Below are 14,008 nucleotides of genomic sequence, written 5' to 3' on the forward strand. Positions count from 1 at the left end.
CACAAACTGCTGGTAAGGTATTCAGACAGTAAATAAGCCAGAGTGCAAGCCAAACTAATCAGGCCTGTACAGAGGGCTAGTTATTAGTGATAAGATCTGCAAATGCAAGCTGCTGTTATGACCTACTTTTAGCCACAGCATTCACAAGAGCACCACTTAATCTTTCATCTGTTAACTTTTAGAAAATAACTTTTTTCATTGGAGGTCGTAGTCCTTTTAAAGCTAAATATAATTGTAAAAAATCTAAGCTAAATGTGAACTCAATTTTTATTACATTTTTTTTATGCAATGTACAACTGAAATCTTCAACAGAAAATATTTCCTTAACATTTAGCAGCCCAGAAACCAGTGATTATAAACTAAACACACTGCAGGGTGAGTAAACACAGAGGAGGCCGACTCAAAGACCTGGAAGATTCAATATGAACAGACTTCCTGGAAAGTTAAGAAAAATGCATTTCTATAATTTACATAGGTCTGAATGACATGACTCTATTTAATATAGAATTATAAAACTGTTAAGCCTCAAGAAAAAGAGGAAATGCGCAACCAAAACCTGAGTCATCCTCCTAACATGTTCTTTAGTTGTAACATTTTCCTCTTGTTAGTTTACAAACAGTTACACATCTTAATTTTTCTTAGAGTATAACCACAATATTGCAACTTTTGAGAATTTTATGTGATAGACCGAGTGAGTGGTGTATAGTTATGAAGTGGAAAGAAAATCGACAAATATTTGTATTCAAGCTTCTTTGAATTGTGAATACTTTTCATGTCCATCCGTCCCATCGTCTGACCAGTTTCCCCATCCCCAAATATGTGCAACTCAATGAACACCTTCACAGGAAACTCCAGAATAATACATTCAAATTTATGTTTGTAGTGTAAGAAATGGAAAATGATCAAGTGGTGAGATTTTTGCAGGTCCCTCTAAATAAATTGCAGCTCTTGAGGAATTTTATCAAAAAGTTGCCTGCAATGCACATTTCCAATAACGCACAGATTTATAAAAGACAGAAGCAAAGCTTGTGTATGATGACAACTGAAAAGGAGAAAACTTTAGTTCCAATTGAAGAAAAAAAAAGGCTCAGGAGGTAATATAGGTTTTATTTATGAACACAAAACAAATTGGATCTGTACATAAAAATTGCATTTCACCCATATAATTATCAAAATATTTTAAACTCGATTAAAAGAAAAATAGATCTTGTACTTGATTTTAAAAGAGAAAAAAACCTGTGCCGTGTTAGAAACTATTACAAATGGTAAAATCTCAAACTACTTAGAAATCTAAAATATCCAACTGAAATGCATTAAAACAAACTAACTGTAACATGAACTCTTTATTAAATGCTATAAATGATTTGGTTGAACTTTTTAACAAAATTTTCTCGACTTTGCAGGTAAATTATTCATTAACAACGTGGGTGCTATGGAACAAAAACACAAATAGAAATATTGGAACCTGTTTCTAGCAGTAGCACCAACCAAAGCGTGTTTGTCCCTCAGCTGCAAAATTTGGGACGTGATGGAAGGCTACTCTGGCAGTAGCTCCACTAGGCACTGTGTTTGAATCCCTTCCAAGTATGTGACATCAGTAACTTAAGAGACGACATCAAGTTCCTCGAATTCCATTGCTTTGAAAGAAAGTTGCATCAGAAGCCATTTTCACACACTGATAAACAAAACACAAATCTTTGGAAAAAAAACCCCAAAAACATTATTCTCTGGCTTTTCTCAAATTGCCAACTCCTCAAAACAGCAACAGAAACCTCAGAGTGGCTCTGTGAAAAGGGAATGCCGTCGCTAATATGTCTGTCCTGCCCTGAGTAACTAAAGCACTTGTGATAGCTGGGAGGATTCTAACAATCTCGCCATACTACTGTGAGGCATTACTTGTGAATAAAAACAGATTCGAACAGGTGTGACAGGAAAACCTTTGCAATCTTGACAGACTGACACGTAACCTCAACAAGGGTTATACATAAGTTCCCATTTACATTCTTCAACTGCCCTCTTCAGCAGCACTAACAGCATTCTGCTTCACTCTAATAAGCTGTGCCTGACACATTAGCGACTTTTATCCTTAAGTAAGTCCACCAGAAGCTTATGGTGTGAGTAGAAAGTAGTGAGAGAAAGAAGTTGATTGTTTGTAGACGTGTCTACAGAAAGTGTGTCGAAAAACAGTTTTCGCTGTCGACTTTCCTCCCACCCTAAATGCTTTTTTTTACCCACCCGCCAGGTCAACATGCCTTTGCTGGTGATTCAGATCGATCTGACAGTTTGTCCAGCGTAGCACATGACTTTTGAAGTATGCAAATTTTGTAGTTTACAAATGCAAAGTTTGCTGGGTTTACCTTCTGTTTGTAAAGTCTGATATAAAAATGGTGAAGCAAAGGCAACAATTTAAAAAACAATGCTAATTTCAACTGTGATACATTTGAGTTTTAAACCCTTTTAAGTGTTTCCTTGGACTGATTTTTTTTTATTTAACATTTTTCTCTCAATTTGCAACCACTGACTAATTTAAAATTATTCCATCTCCCATTGCACAAGTTATAGGTGGTATGTTAGAGTTGGCAGTGTGAAGCTATATTTGAAGTCTAAATACAATTTACAAAAACGTTGAATTCTCATGGCAGTTTGAGTGAATACAACACCTTACACATATTTAAATACTAAGATCCCTGGTTTATCAGGCACTGTGCTGATCAGATTCTGTTGCTCACTTATAATGATGACTTATTTCACAACAGTGATGCCATTTACACCAGGTCAAAATATCTCATTCTTTGCAAAACAGAAAAATTGTTCTTCCACACAGAAACCATCGCTGGCAGTGCACAGTGCAGATCAGTGTATCTGTGTGAGTAAGGAGTGCATTTAGGAGTCAAGTTTATTAGCAGCTCCTCAACACCGATGTAAAATGTTTCAATTGATTTATCTTTTCCCCTTAAAATTGACACATTTTAGTGGGATCTGATGTCTCATTGCCAAGAATTGCAATTAATTTAAACTTGAAAACCGGGACGGGAATTAAAATATCAGTACTGTCAAAGGCTAAAAAAGATAAAACAAGCAAGATGGTAAAGAGGCTTTGGAGACAAAAGAAAAAGAAAAAAATGTTGACAAAAACAACAAGATCCGGCAGCAGATGTTTACTTTGCTAGCAGAGGTCCAAAAGGCCTTTGAGAGGTGTGATGAAGTCCGTAAAGCACCTTGGTTTTTTTGGGGCTGGGACGGAGTTTTCAAAGTTGCGATGATCTAAAAAAAACTTCAGACTTTCTCATCCTGTCCTTGAAAATGTTGGTGGTGATAGGAAATGGGTTGCAAGTTGGTGACATGACCAATACCTTTGGTCACGCCCTCCCTGAAGAGCATCTTAGCCCCCACCTTCAAATATTCAGGGTGTTTAATGAATTTGAAGAGAACCACTGCTTTTTCACCTGTCCTCAGCTCCTCCTGTAGCACAGCAATATTGTAGGAAGAAAAAATGAAAGCAAAGAGCATTATTAACAGAGGGAATTGGTATTTACAGTATAAATGGACTTTTTCTCTTTTGCATAAATAAGAATTAAAAAAAGAAGTAAAATAATCCATTTCCACTACAACCCCCCCCCCCTTTTTTTTACAATATATATAATATTTTATCAGTACAAAAATGTATTATTTACATATTATAAATTTATTTACATTTGATGCACAACTCAGCTCCACACCTTCATCCCTCCTGGATTACTATATATATATATATATATATATATATATATATATATATATATATATATATATATATACTTTTACCATAATCACCTCTTACTCCACCATGCATTTTCCAACATTTTTTTTGTTTTGTGAAATTTCTGCAAAATTGTTCATATTTGTGCATTGCTTTATTAATGTGATTCCATAAATCAACCCCACATAAGTTGGTATACCAAAATTATATGTAGAAAAGAGTTTTAAAATGGAATTGACCTCAAATTTGACCCCCCTACTCTGTCACTTATCATTTGTTGAATGTTTCCTGGAAGTAAATAATTTCTTCTTCCTTTGAAGAGAATATTAGCTGTTTTATATTTAACCAGATCTCATAATTTTTGTGAATAGAAACCTTCAGTGCAGCTACAGAATAACCAGAAAAAAAAAAAAAAAACTATGCAAGCAATCATAGTGAAAAAACTAAAAATCTATGTATACTGTTTTTGATTGCTTTTTAAATACTTCTCACAATAGCTTGGTGAATTAACTAACCTTGCCATAGACAGCTTCCACTGTGGCGGTCTGTCTCACATTTCCAATGTGCACAGTAACCTGGAAGCCTTTGTGGAAGGTCTTGGCATGGAAAAGCAGGACAATCTCAGCCTCAAACATCCAGCAGATAGTAGGATCCATCTCTGGGCTCACCATTACCATACCCTGTCAGTGGCAAATCAGAATCGTCTTCAAATACATTGTGTTTATTGAGGCAACTGACACAAATCTATGTAAACTAACTAAATGATGACTTATTATTAAACAATACAGAAAAATCAAACATGAAAGATGCCTTTCAAACAAATCGCATAACAGAATCTATTTAATAGGGTCCCACCTTGCGTAATAGTGAGCGGTCAAAGTTTCCCAGAGCAAGAGTTGCAGCCTGGCCCGCTCTGAGTACCCTGCACGCTGAGCGGTTTCTTTGAATGCTGCCAACGGTCAGCTTGTGGAACTGACCCAACTCTGTGGGCCCTACTACAAGATGATCCCCCTCGCGACATATTCCACTGAACGACCAGAGACGAAAAATAGGGTTAAGGTGTTGTCCTCAGGATGTTTTGCTTACTTAAAACGGGCATCTTCCCAGACTGACCTGTACAGAGTGCCTCCTACCACTGTCCCCACTTCTGGAACTGTGTAGATCTCATCCACCTGAAGAGAAGCCCACAGTCACGAATCAAATCAAACATATATGCACCAGAAGGAGTGTGTGTACCGCAGCCAGCTGGTTACACATTTGCAACAATGTCAGACTTACTTGAAACTCTGTGAGCTGTTGCATAAGCTCTTCCTGCTCTTTGCTGTTGCTGAGAGGAGGGATGATGTTGAAGAATACCTTGAGCATGTCTAAGCTTTCACCAGTCACACTGGACAAGGTGAAGATGGGTGTGATGCTGCCAAGGACAAGACAAACATCAACCCTGAGTCCAATTTTCCAACATCCATTGTAGCTAGCAGCATGAATTAGAGATGAAACACATATAGGACAGCAAAGGAGAACTAAACAAATAGGGTTTGTGCATCTGGAGTCACACCTGGGCGACTGGGCGAACTGCTGTGCTGCTGTGACTGCGTCGTCGGTGCTGCCAACAACCATGGGCACTTTGTTGCAGCCTGGCTGTTTCAGGACCCGCTCTAGCTGCCGCACCGTGCGCTCCACGGTGGCTCGGGTGCAGAGGTCTACTTTGCTGATAACAATGAAGATGGGGACCTTCAAGGCCATGGCGAGACCCAGATGTTCTCTCGTCGTACCGGCTGAAACATAGTGAGGAGAAGTGGGACACGGTAGTTAAGTAGCCGTTTTTGACTACCTTCAGCTAGTTAAGGTGCTCTTCTGTTTAGCAAATAATCAGAAATTGATTGAGGGCAACAGTAAGGTTAGGAAGAATTTACCTTCCCGTCCAAAAAATCTAATTATCCACAATAAAAAGTTAAAATTCCTATTTGTAAAGTAACTTCTATCTAAGATAGCAGTAGTTTTGTCAATGATGGAGAGTTGTGTTTATTTATAAACAAAGTTGAAACCTGTATCAAAGTCATATACACAGCAGGGTATTTCATCGCTCCAGACTTGTTCCATGTTACCAAAACATTCCAGAGTGCTGATACAAGCCAAGAGCCACTTAAAATACCCTGATCTCTAGTCAGTTCTGCAGGAGTGAATCCATTTGTAGTACATGCTGGGCAAACACAGACAGTTCTTTATTCCTCAATTCAATTCTGACTGCAGTAAATACTTATAAGCAAAACAAGTAAATCATTCCTGAAAGAAAAGATGATTAATCGCCTTTGACTTTCAGGCTTGCGACCTACGACTCAAAGTGATCCCAATGCTTTGCAAGGATCCATTACTCTGTTTCATAATTAAAGCTGGAGCTCATGTTCTGTCCCATCTACGGCGTAGTTAAGATTGTGTTCGTTCTTGACCTCATTTTAGCTGGGGTTTCTCGTTTCAGAGCAGACGTAAACACAACGACAGACCCAGTGCAACAATTTAGAAAAGTGCACTGCATTTAAATGTGGTTAAATGATAAGGGATGCACATAAATATGACTGAGTTGCGATAACCAACAACAGTGGACGGTTGGATTGGATATAGGTATTAAATTTACATCCAGAGCAAATAAAAAAGGAAAATCAACTCACTTAAATCCAGCAGGAGTTGAACCCTAACCGTTTCTCTCAGATGCTGAGCTCTTAAATATGACCTCTGCTATTTGCAATAGGAACACTCTGCAGGTTTACCAACAAATTTGTGTGATTTTTACCTTAGAATTTTGCTTCTGTAATGCTAACACTCTGTTTATTGGGGGTGCTTACAGCACTCTCACCTATATCTGCATTTATAGCAAAATTCACACCTTCAACTAAACACAGAGATCCTGTGCCAACTTCCCTGTCTGTGTAATTAGCATGCCAGCTCAGGTTTCACAGTGATTCTTTCCTGGATGCATGCTTATTGCTCCAAGTCTAATTGCTTAGCAAATGTTTACTAAAGTTGAATCTTTTTTTTTTTTTTTTTTTAATTGATTTGTTTGCAGGAGCCTGGTTTGGAGTCAGACCAGACACATAACTGTGTTGTGTGTGTCAAATAGTTTTTTTTTTTAAATAGATGCTACTGGAGATATTTTGGGACCAGCAAAGATGTGGAGGGTGGAAGCAGAGATGGGTGTTGGAAGGTGGATATGTCATGTAAGCTCAGATGCTACATATCTGCAGTGTCATACGCAACAACTCTGTATGTGTGAGTCGAGTTATTTTCAACTGCGTCATGGAAATATGTGTTAACCATGTAGCAGAGCTGCTCTTTACTTGTGTTACCTGAACAAGTCATGCAAGCTGAGCGTACATTTTTAAATGTATAAGAATCAAATGATTGTAAAGTTTAGTGAACATAAGCGTACCAATGCCAGTGTTTGCGCTAACGACCAGCATAGCAAAGTCTGGACAGTAGCTGGTGAGGCCAAAAATGGTGGTTTTCAGGTACTTGTGGTGACCGGCCAGATCTATGAACGTGATCATTTTAGAGGCACTCTCACAGATCTCCTCCGCAGTGCGAGACTCGCTGTAATTTACAACCTAGGAAAAAGTGAAGGGAGATATGATTATACTGCATGATTCTGCAGCCTATTACATTTTGGTTTGATTAACGAGCTAAAGTAGACATTAATAATACACTTGACATTGGTCATTTCTCACCTCTCCTTTGCTGTTGAAGCCAAGGATCTCAAAGCTGATGCTGGATGTGCGCCCAGTCTGGATTTCATGCAGGTGCCTGAAGAGGTTGAGTCTCGCTCTTCCCCGACCGTTGTCCAGCTCTCCTTGTGTTAAAACACCCAACAGAGTGGACTTTCCAGAGTCCACGTTACCCAGGACTGCCACTCGTAGGTCTAAGAACTTCAGAAGAGGAAGAGCACGGAATAAAAGTTAAAAAGAATCGGTCAGATAATAATAAAATAAATAAATAAACAAAAATTGGACAAAACCAGCATGCATTTCTAGAAACTGAGCTAACCTGCTGATCATCGGGAACCTTTCGTATGAGAACTTCAGCAATCTTCCGAGGAATATCAGAGTCGTATTCTACCTCTCGTTCTCTAAGAACTGCAATGTCAGCTCCCACTCTATTAAAAACAGTTGTAAAAAAAAATTATAGAACTTAAATGCAATCAAATTCTATCATAAAAATATTACACATATTTTATTGTGGAAAGCAAAATGTTGTTTTGTGTTAAGGGCAGCAGAGGATTAAATGATGCACTCATCATTCCAAGTACCGACTGTGCAGTCCTACTGGGATAAAATTACAATCTGGATATGCTTCATGGATCAGCTGTAGCCTCCGTAAGACTACGTGCCCAAATATAAAGTAAGCAGGCTATACTAATATACTAAATGTTCAGATTGCTATCTGAACATTTCAGATGTTCTAGAGTATTTCAAGGCGTAAATGCAAGGAAACATAAGGCTGTGAAAGAGTGACTAAGGTTGTATGGAGAGATCCTTCTTACACCTTGTCCACTCCCAACCGCAAATAGAAGATCTTGCAGAAAATGAATGCTTCATGACGTGACATACAATATTTAACAGTCACACGATGCCCCAGTAAACAAGTTTAGGGCCAAAGGTTGCACAACAACATATTATTGCCCATCTGGTTATGCAAGCATAATAAAAGCATTATGATGCTTTTATTATCTAAGATAATAAAAGCAGGACTCACTTCTCGGCCAGCCTATGGAGTGTTTTCAGTGATGCTCTCATGTCCTCCTCTGACAGTCCCACCAGCATGCCATTGTCCTCGACACCTATTTGATAGACGGCTTCGCCCCGACCCTCCTGCAGTCGCCATTTCATTTGTGTTGCCAGGTGCTCAAAGCGGTTTTGTGTGGGGTTCACCAGCTTGAGCTAAAAATGACAAAATCTTTCGACATTATTGCTGGACTTAAAGCCAATCTGTAAAAGGTCACAAACTGAATGAGTTGTTGAACATTAGTAACAGACAATATGTACACATATATAAAACTTAGGTTTAGTGTAGGACTAGAGCAAATGTTGAGTTACTAAAAATAATCCTGCTAATCCACTTGGCTGTTGAGTTTCCACAGAGAGAGATGCAACTATGATTCTCCTGAAGTATTTCTCTGTTAGACTTCTAACTACGTGATTGTGAAAGAACAAAAAAAAACAAAAACAAAAAACAAGTACTGCCAATTACATGGCTGATGTACATCAATCATTTTTGAAATATTTAGTGACCTGCTCTTTAAAGAAAACCAAAACATAAAACAAGGTTCTCGCTTACCTTGTATTCTATGTTTCCCTCTTCAGCCTGAGAGACAGGATAGTAAAACAAAGAGAGACAGAAGAGGAACAAATGCTGTCAGACAGAGAATTGCAACATTTGTTCAAAGATAAAGAGAAAACCAATCTGACTGAATGAGCAGTAAGCACCAGGCTGTGAATAGTCTGGCAATGACAGCTAAACCACAGCTGCCCTTATTATACATGTCTCTTCTATACCATTAGGAGCAATGTTTAAAACCAATGGCAATTAAAGTCAAGTGCAATTACTTTATGGGACAAACACTTTATGGTTACTGCAATACAGCTGCTAATATTCAGCGGATCTGAGGCTGAAGCCAATAAAATAGGAGATGGGCGCAAATACAGATTGATTTAAAGTGTAACCTGTTTGCCAATAACTTTTAGTAATGTCTAGAAGTTTAAGACAAGTCCATCTGTGTTTATTACTACACACAGATACCTAAATATCCATTAGTTGGTTTTAATTTGTTTCAATAAAGTCACGGGAAGGTGTTTGACCCACAGAGTGAACGTCGGTCAAGGTTTGAGCGCCTCCCTTATTTACAAACACAGCTGTTCCTCTTTAAGGCTAGCTAGCCCACTGCTAATATAAATAATAATAATAATAATAAAAGACGATACAGCCAATAATTGCACAAAACAACTCTGTTATATGATAAACAATGAGTGAAACTTGGGCCACTTTGACCCAAAATAGACCGCTCACATGTTCCCTTTTGTTCACTACGTGTCACTAGTTTCAGACAGAAAAGTTAGCATACAGGAAATAACAGCAAACATTTGCGTTTCTGTGCAGTGGAAGCCAGAAGGCACATATTTCCTGTTTGTTTTTTCTAGATTTCTTTAGTGTCTCTCGTATGACTTCATTTCGACTCTTTAATTGTACTTCATAGGTCAACATCAGCCTTACCTCTGGGGGTAGATACGGGGTGTTATTGCTCGGTCTGAAGTTGCGGGGATATCGCGTTCTTGCTTTCTTGTTCTTTGCACCAGTCTTTTTCGAGACGACCCCGTTGCCATTTCCTGGCTTGTGGTTCGACGTAGATCCCTGAGGTCCACCGGAGCTGTGCCCGCTTGCTGACCCAAATAACTCCGATACCCGCGCATCCATCGGCTTCTTTTGGACCGAGCTTGCTAGCTTACCTCAGTCTGTCTAAATATGCTGCTGTTATATGGGGGGGAGCATCTAGGCCAGGCATGTGTGCGCCTAGATTTGAATAAGGTCACACTTCTGATTATCGATTACATTCTCCACAATATTAGCAAAGTCTTGGCCTCCCCCAGAATCTTCAAATCGAACAATAACACTAGCCCCAACCCTGAAGTGCTGTATCGTTTTAAGTTTTCAGCAACCTACGTCACATTACGAAACGCGTTTAGGTGCGCTTGATCTAAGACACCGCAAAGCGCGAGTGAGCGGTTCGTTTTGTAGAGGCGGCTTCCACAGCACTTTGTGTAGGTTAAACTCCGCCCGGCTAACTGGAGAGATTCGCAAAACATTCTCAGATAGGTGCACCGTGTTGCGAGGCTTTGCATCAGACGACACCGAAAAGTACCTTTTGTTTACAAAAGATTATGAGTTACAAATGATTTTTTTTCACCAATAAATGGCACAAAGATATTACAAATGGCAAACCACATTAGTGACCATAGTGAAAAGTAAAATTGAAAACGCTGTGAGTTATGCCTCATTGCTTAATTTGTGCTTTGTAAATGGTATGATGACATAATGACATGGTAATATGTAATGACTTTTTAAAATGGTTCACTTATGTAATAAGAACAATTTATATTTTAAAAAAATGTTAATAGTACTTTAGCTAATGTGTTTCTAGGATTAGTCAAATTGAACTCCCCTGTTGAGTATTGTTGACATAGAATTTTAAGTTAGCACAATACTGCACAGGATAGCTTTGACACATATAAAATATAACATAGAAAGTTAAAGTACACTCTAGGTTCATACAAATTTAGATGAAACTAAAAACAACGGCTCAATCTCTGAAACGCAGATAAATTCTTAAAAGGAGGATCAGACAGAAAAAACAGAAAACGTAGGCCTAGACTCCTTGGATCTCTTGAGATAAGGAGCCTGTATGCCAGGCAATTAACAAATTCCTGAGCATGGTTCAAAAGTTCACTAGGATCTTAAAACTTTTATAAATAATTTTATCTATATTAGAATTAACTATATTTCTTTAAGCATGTTTTTAAATAGTTACTTATTAGATCCAAACTTATAGTCATTATTTAGCATTACATTGTGTGCAAGCTTGGTTAAAAATACAAACGACTTTTTTGTGAAAAACAGCTTGGGGAAGAGATAGTGCTGCAGCTGCACTCTATATCAAACTGGACAGCGGCAGGTACGAAAAGAGCCGGGCCATATATCTGCCTTTGGGGCTCTTGAGCAGGAGGTAATAAAATTAACATTAAGACAGCCCACACAAAGAAAAAAAACACCTCCTAATGCATATATTTAAATGATGAGATTACGCATTCTATAAAATGATTTGGTTTACAGCAGAAGTTCGAATCGCTTGGTGCTGAGTGAGTGGTTCCCAAAAATGCATTTTTGAATCAGGTAATATTCTGTTTTGTCATTGGGTGTTGGCTTTTTGATATATCTGGGTGTAAGTGGTGTTCTGTTATTCTGTATGTATTTGTATTCACCTTTGGATAAAGTTATGGATATCTGAAATCTGACGTTGTATGATTGGTCTATTCTCTCTGCACACTTACACAGACACAGGAATTCGGGACAAAGAATTAATTAAAGAGCTAAATCAAGTTCTTCATCTTTTTAATTCTTAACAGTATCAAAACTATTGTCAAGTTTATAATACATGCAAAAATAATCACAATGCCTTAATGCCTTGAAACTAAAACAAATCTACATGTCAGTGTCAAGAGAAAGAATTTCAGAGATGATGGCATATTAACACAACCTGCCAAATAATAATAATATAATAATAATTAATAACTCATGCTGCCTTTCAGGATGAGTCACTAATATGCAAGCCAGACATATTTTGAAAACAACTTTTGGATTTCACAGATATCTGTTTATGGCTATAACGTGAAAGTCTAGGAGGTTTTATTTCACACTCTCAGGTAATAATTTTTAGATAAAACAAACGTTTTTCATGACTATGTAAGTCAGAAGTTGTGTGAGAGCCAACAATGTAATAATTGTGATGATTGAATGAATTGTTTATGTCCACTAGATGGCAGTCGCAGTTATATGTGATTGCATAAATGTCAAGAATAGGACAACAGAAGTAGTCAGTCATTAGTGAGACACCTGTGTGCAACTTGTATGAGCAAACGAGCCAGAGCGACTTTAATAAAAGCATCTAAGAAGAAGCACAACGTCTGGTTCTTATCAAGCACGAACAGAACATGGTGTCAGGAGTAAACTGAAGGGGTGAATTGAAAAGCCGACCATGGAGCTGAAACCACCGGAGAGCTTAAAGCTGACGGGAAACGTGGATGAAAACTGGCGTACTTTCAAACAACGCTTTCAACTGTATGTCGCGGCAATGGGTTTGGAGACGAAGCCGGAGCCAAGAAAGGTAGCGATGTTGCTGACCATAGCGGGAGTGCAGGCTTTGGAAGTCTACAACACATTTGTGTTTGATGAACCTGAAGACAAAGAAAAGTTGGACGTTGTGCTGAGTAAATTTGATGCTCACTGTTCACCGAAGAAGAATGAATGCTACGAGAGATACGTGTTTCGTTCCCGGATGCAGACTCAGCATGAACCCTTCGATAACTTTCTGACCGATCTGAAAGTAAAAGCGCAGTCATGCAATTTTGGCCTGCTGAAGGACTCGATGATCAGAGATCAGATCGTCTTTGGTGTACGTGACGGGAAGCTCAGAGAGAGACTGCTGAGAGAACTGGAGCTGACCCTGGAAACAGCTGTAAAGATGTGTCGGGCAAGCGAACTGTCTCTGCAGCAAGTGAGGACATTTTCTGAACTTTCAACAGGAACTACTTCACAGTTCAGTGATGGAGCAGCGGCAGTGGGAGCGGTGTCCTGCCACAAGAAACGACATGCACAAACCAGGCAGCTGCAAGAGGAAGCCATTATCAACTGTAAGCGCTGTGGATCAAGGCATAAAGTGAGACAATGTCCTGCTTATGGTAAGCAGTGTTTAAATTGCCGTGGACAGAATCATTTTGCAAAGCAATGCTTTAAGAAGAGGAAAGAAGAAAAGAAGAGGAATTGTGTAAACTTAGTAGATGAAACTGACCTAAGTGACACATTCTTTGTCGGTGTTGTGAATTGTGAAAATGAGTCAGAAAAAGTGCAATGTGTTCACAGAGATGATAAATGGACAATTCCTTTGTTAGTAAATGGAACCACAATTAAGTTCAGATTGGACACAGGTGCAAAGGCGAATCTCATAAGCATATCTGATATAAAAGAAATGCAAGTAAAACCTCACATAAAAGAAGTCAAGTCAGGTCTAAGAGACTAATGGACAATCAATTGAGTGTATTGGAACATGTCAGTTGAATGTAACAGTTAAAGGAACAAAACATCTTGTGTTCTTCTCTGTTGTAAAAGAGGATCGAGAATCACTTTTAGGTGATAAATCTTGTGAAGAACTTGGACTGGTGAAAAGAGTCTACCACATAAACACTGAATTTAATGAATCTAATAACCCGATTGATGCAATGCTTCGGGATTATGAGGATGTCTTTCGAGGATTAGGTTCTGTACCCTGCACATATAAGATTCAGTTAAGAGAGGGCGCGCAGCCTGTTGTTCATGCTGCACGTCGCATTCCAGCGCCACTGCGAGAGGGGTTGAAAAATGAGTTGGATCGAATGATCAGGTTGGGAGTCATTCAGAAAGTGGAAGAGCCCACAGATTGGGTTAATTCCATCGTGATTACAAAGAAGAAAAATG

General features: G+C 38.6%; 1 protein-coding gene across 1 annotated transcript; it reads right to left on the reverse strand.

The window, feature by feature from the left end:
• Positions 1–1,087: 1,087 nt before the first annotated feature.
• Positions 1,088–10,451, reverse strand: gtpbp2a (GTP binding protein 2a). Its single transcript, XM_055029749.1, has 12 exons — positions 9,998–10,451; positions 9,065–9,091; positions 8,483–8,667; positions 7,775–7,883; positions 7,459–7,656; positions 7,164–7,338; positions 5,295–5,514; positions 5,018–5,153; positions 4,853–4,911; positions 4,595–4,766; positions 4,255–4,419; positions 1,088–3,462 (listed from the first exon to the last, which is right to left on the reverse strand). The coding sequence occupies exons 1-12, from the start codon at positions 10,196–10,198 to the stop codon at positions 3,277–3,279; spliced, it is 1,833 nt and encodes a 610-aa protein (XP_054885724.1). The 5' UTR covers positions 10,199–10,451; the 3' UTR covers positions 1,088–3,276.
• Positions 10,452–14,008: the final 3,557 nt, after the last annotated feature.

The sequence above is a fragment of the Poeciliopsis prolifica genome, unplaced genomic scaffold (assembly GCF_027474105.1).
Source record: "Poeciliopsis prolifica strain line A6 unplaced genomic scaffold, Auburn_PproV2 SCAFFOLD005, whole genome shotgun sequence".
Lineage (NCBI taxonomy): Eukaryota > Metazoa > Chordata > Actinopteri > Cyprinodontiformes > Poeciliidae > Poeciliopsis > Poeciliopsis prolifica.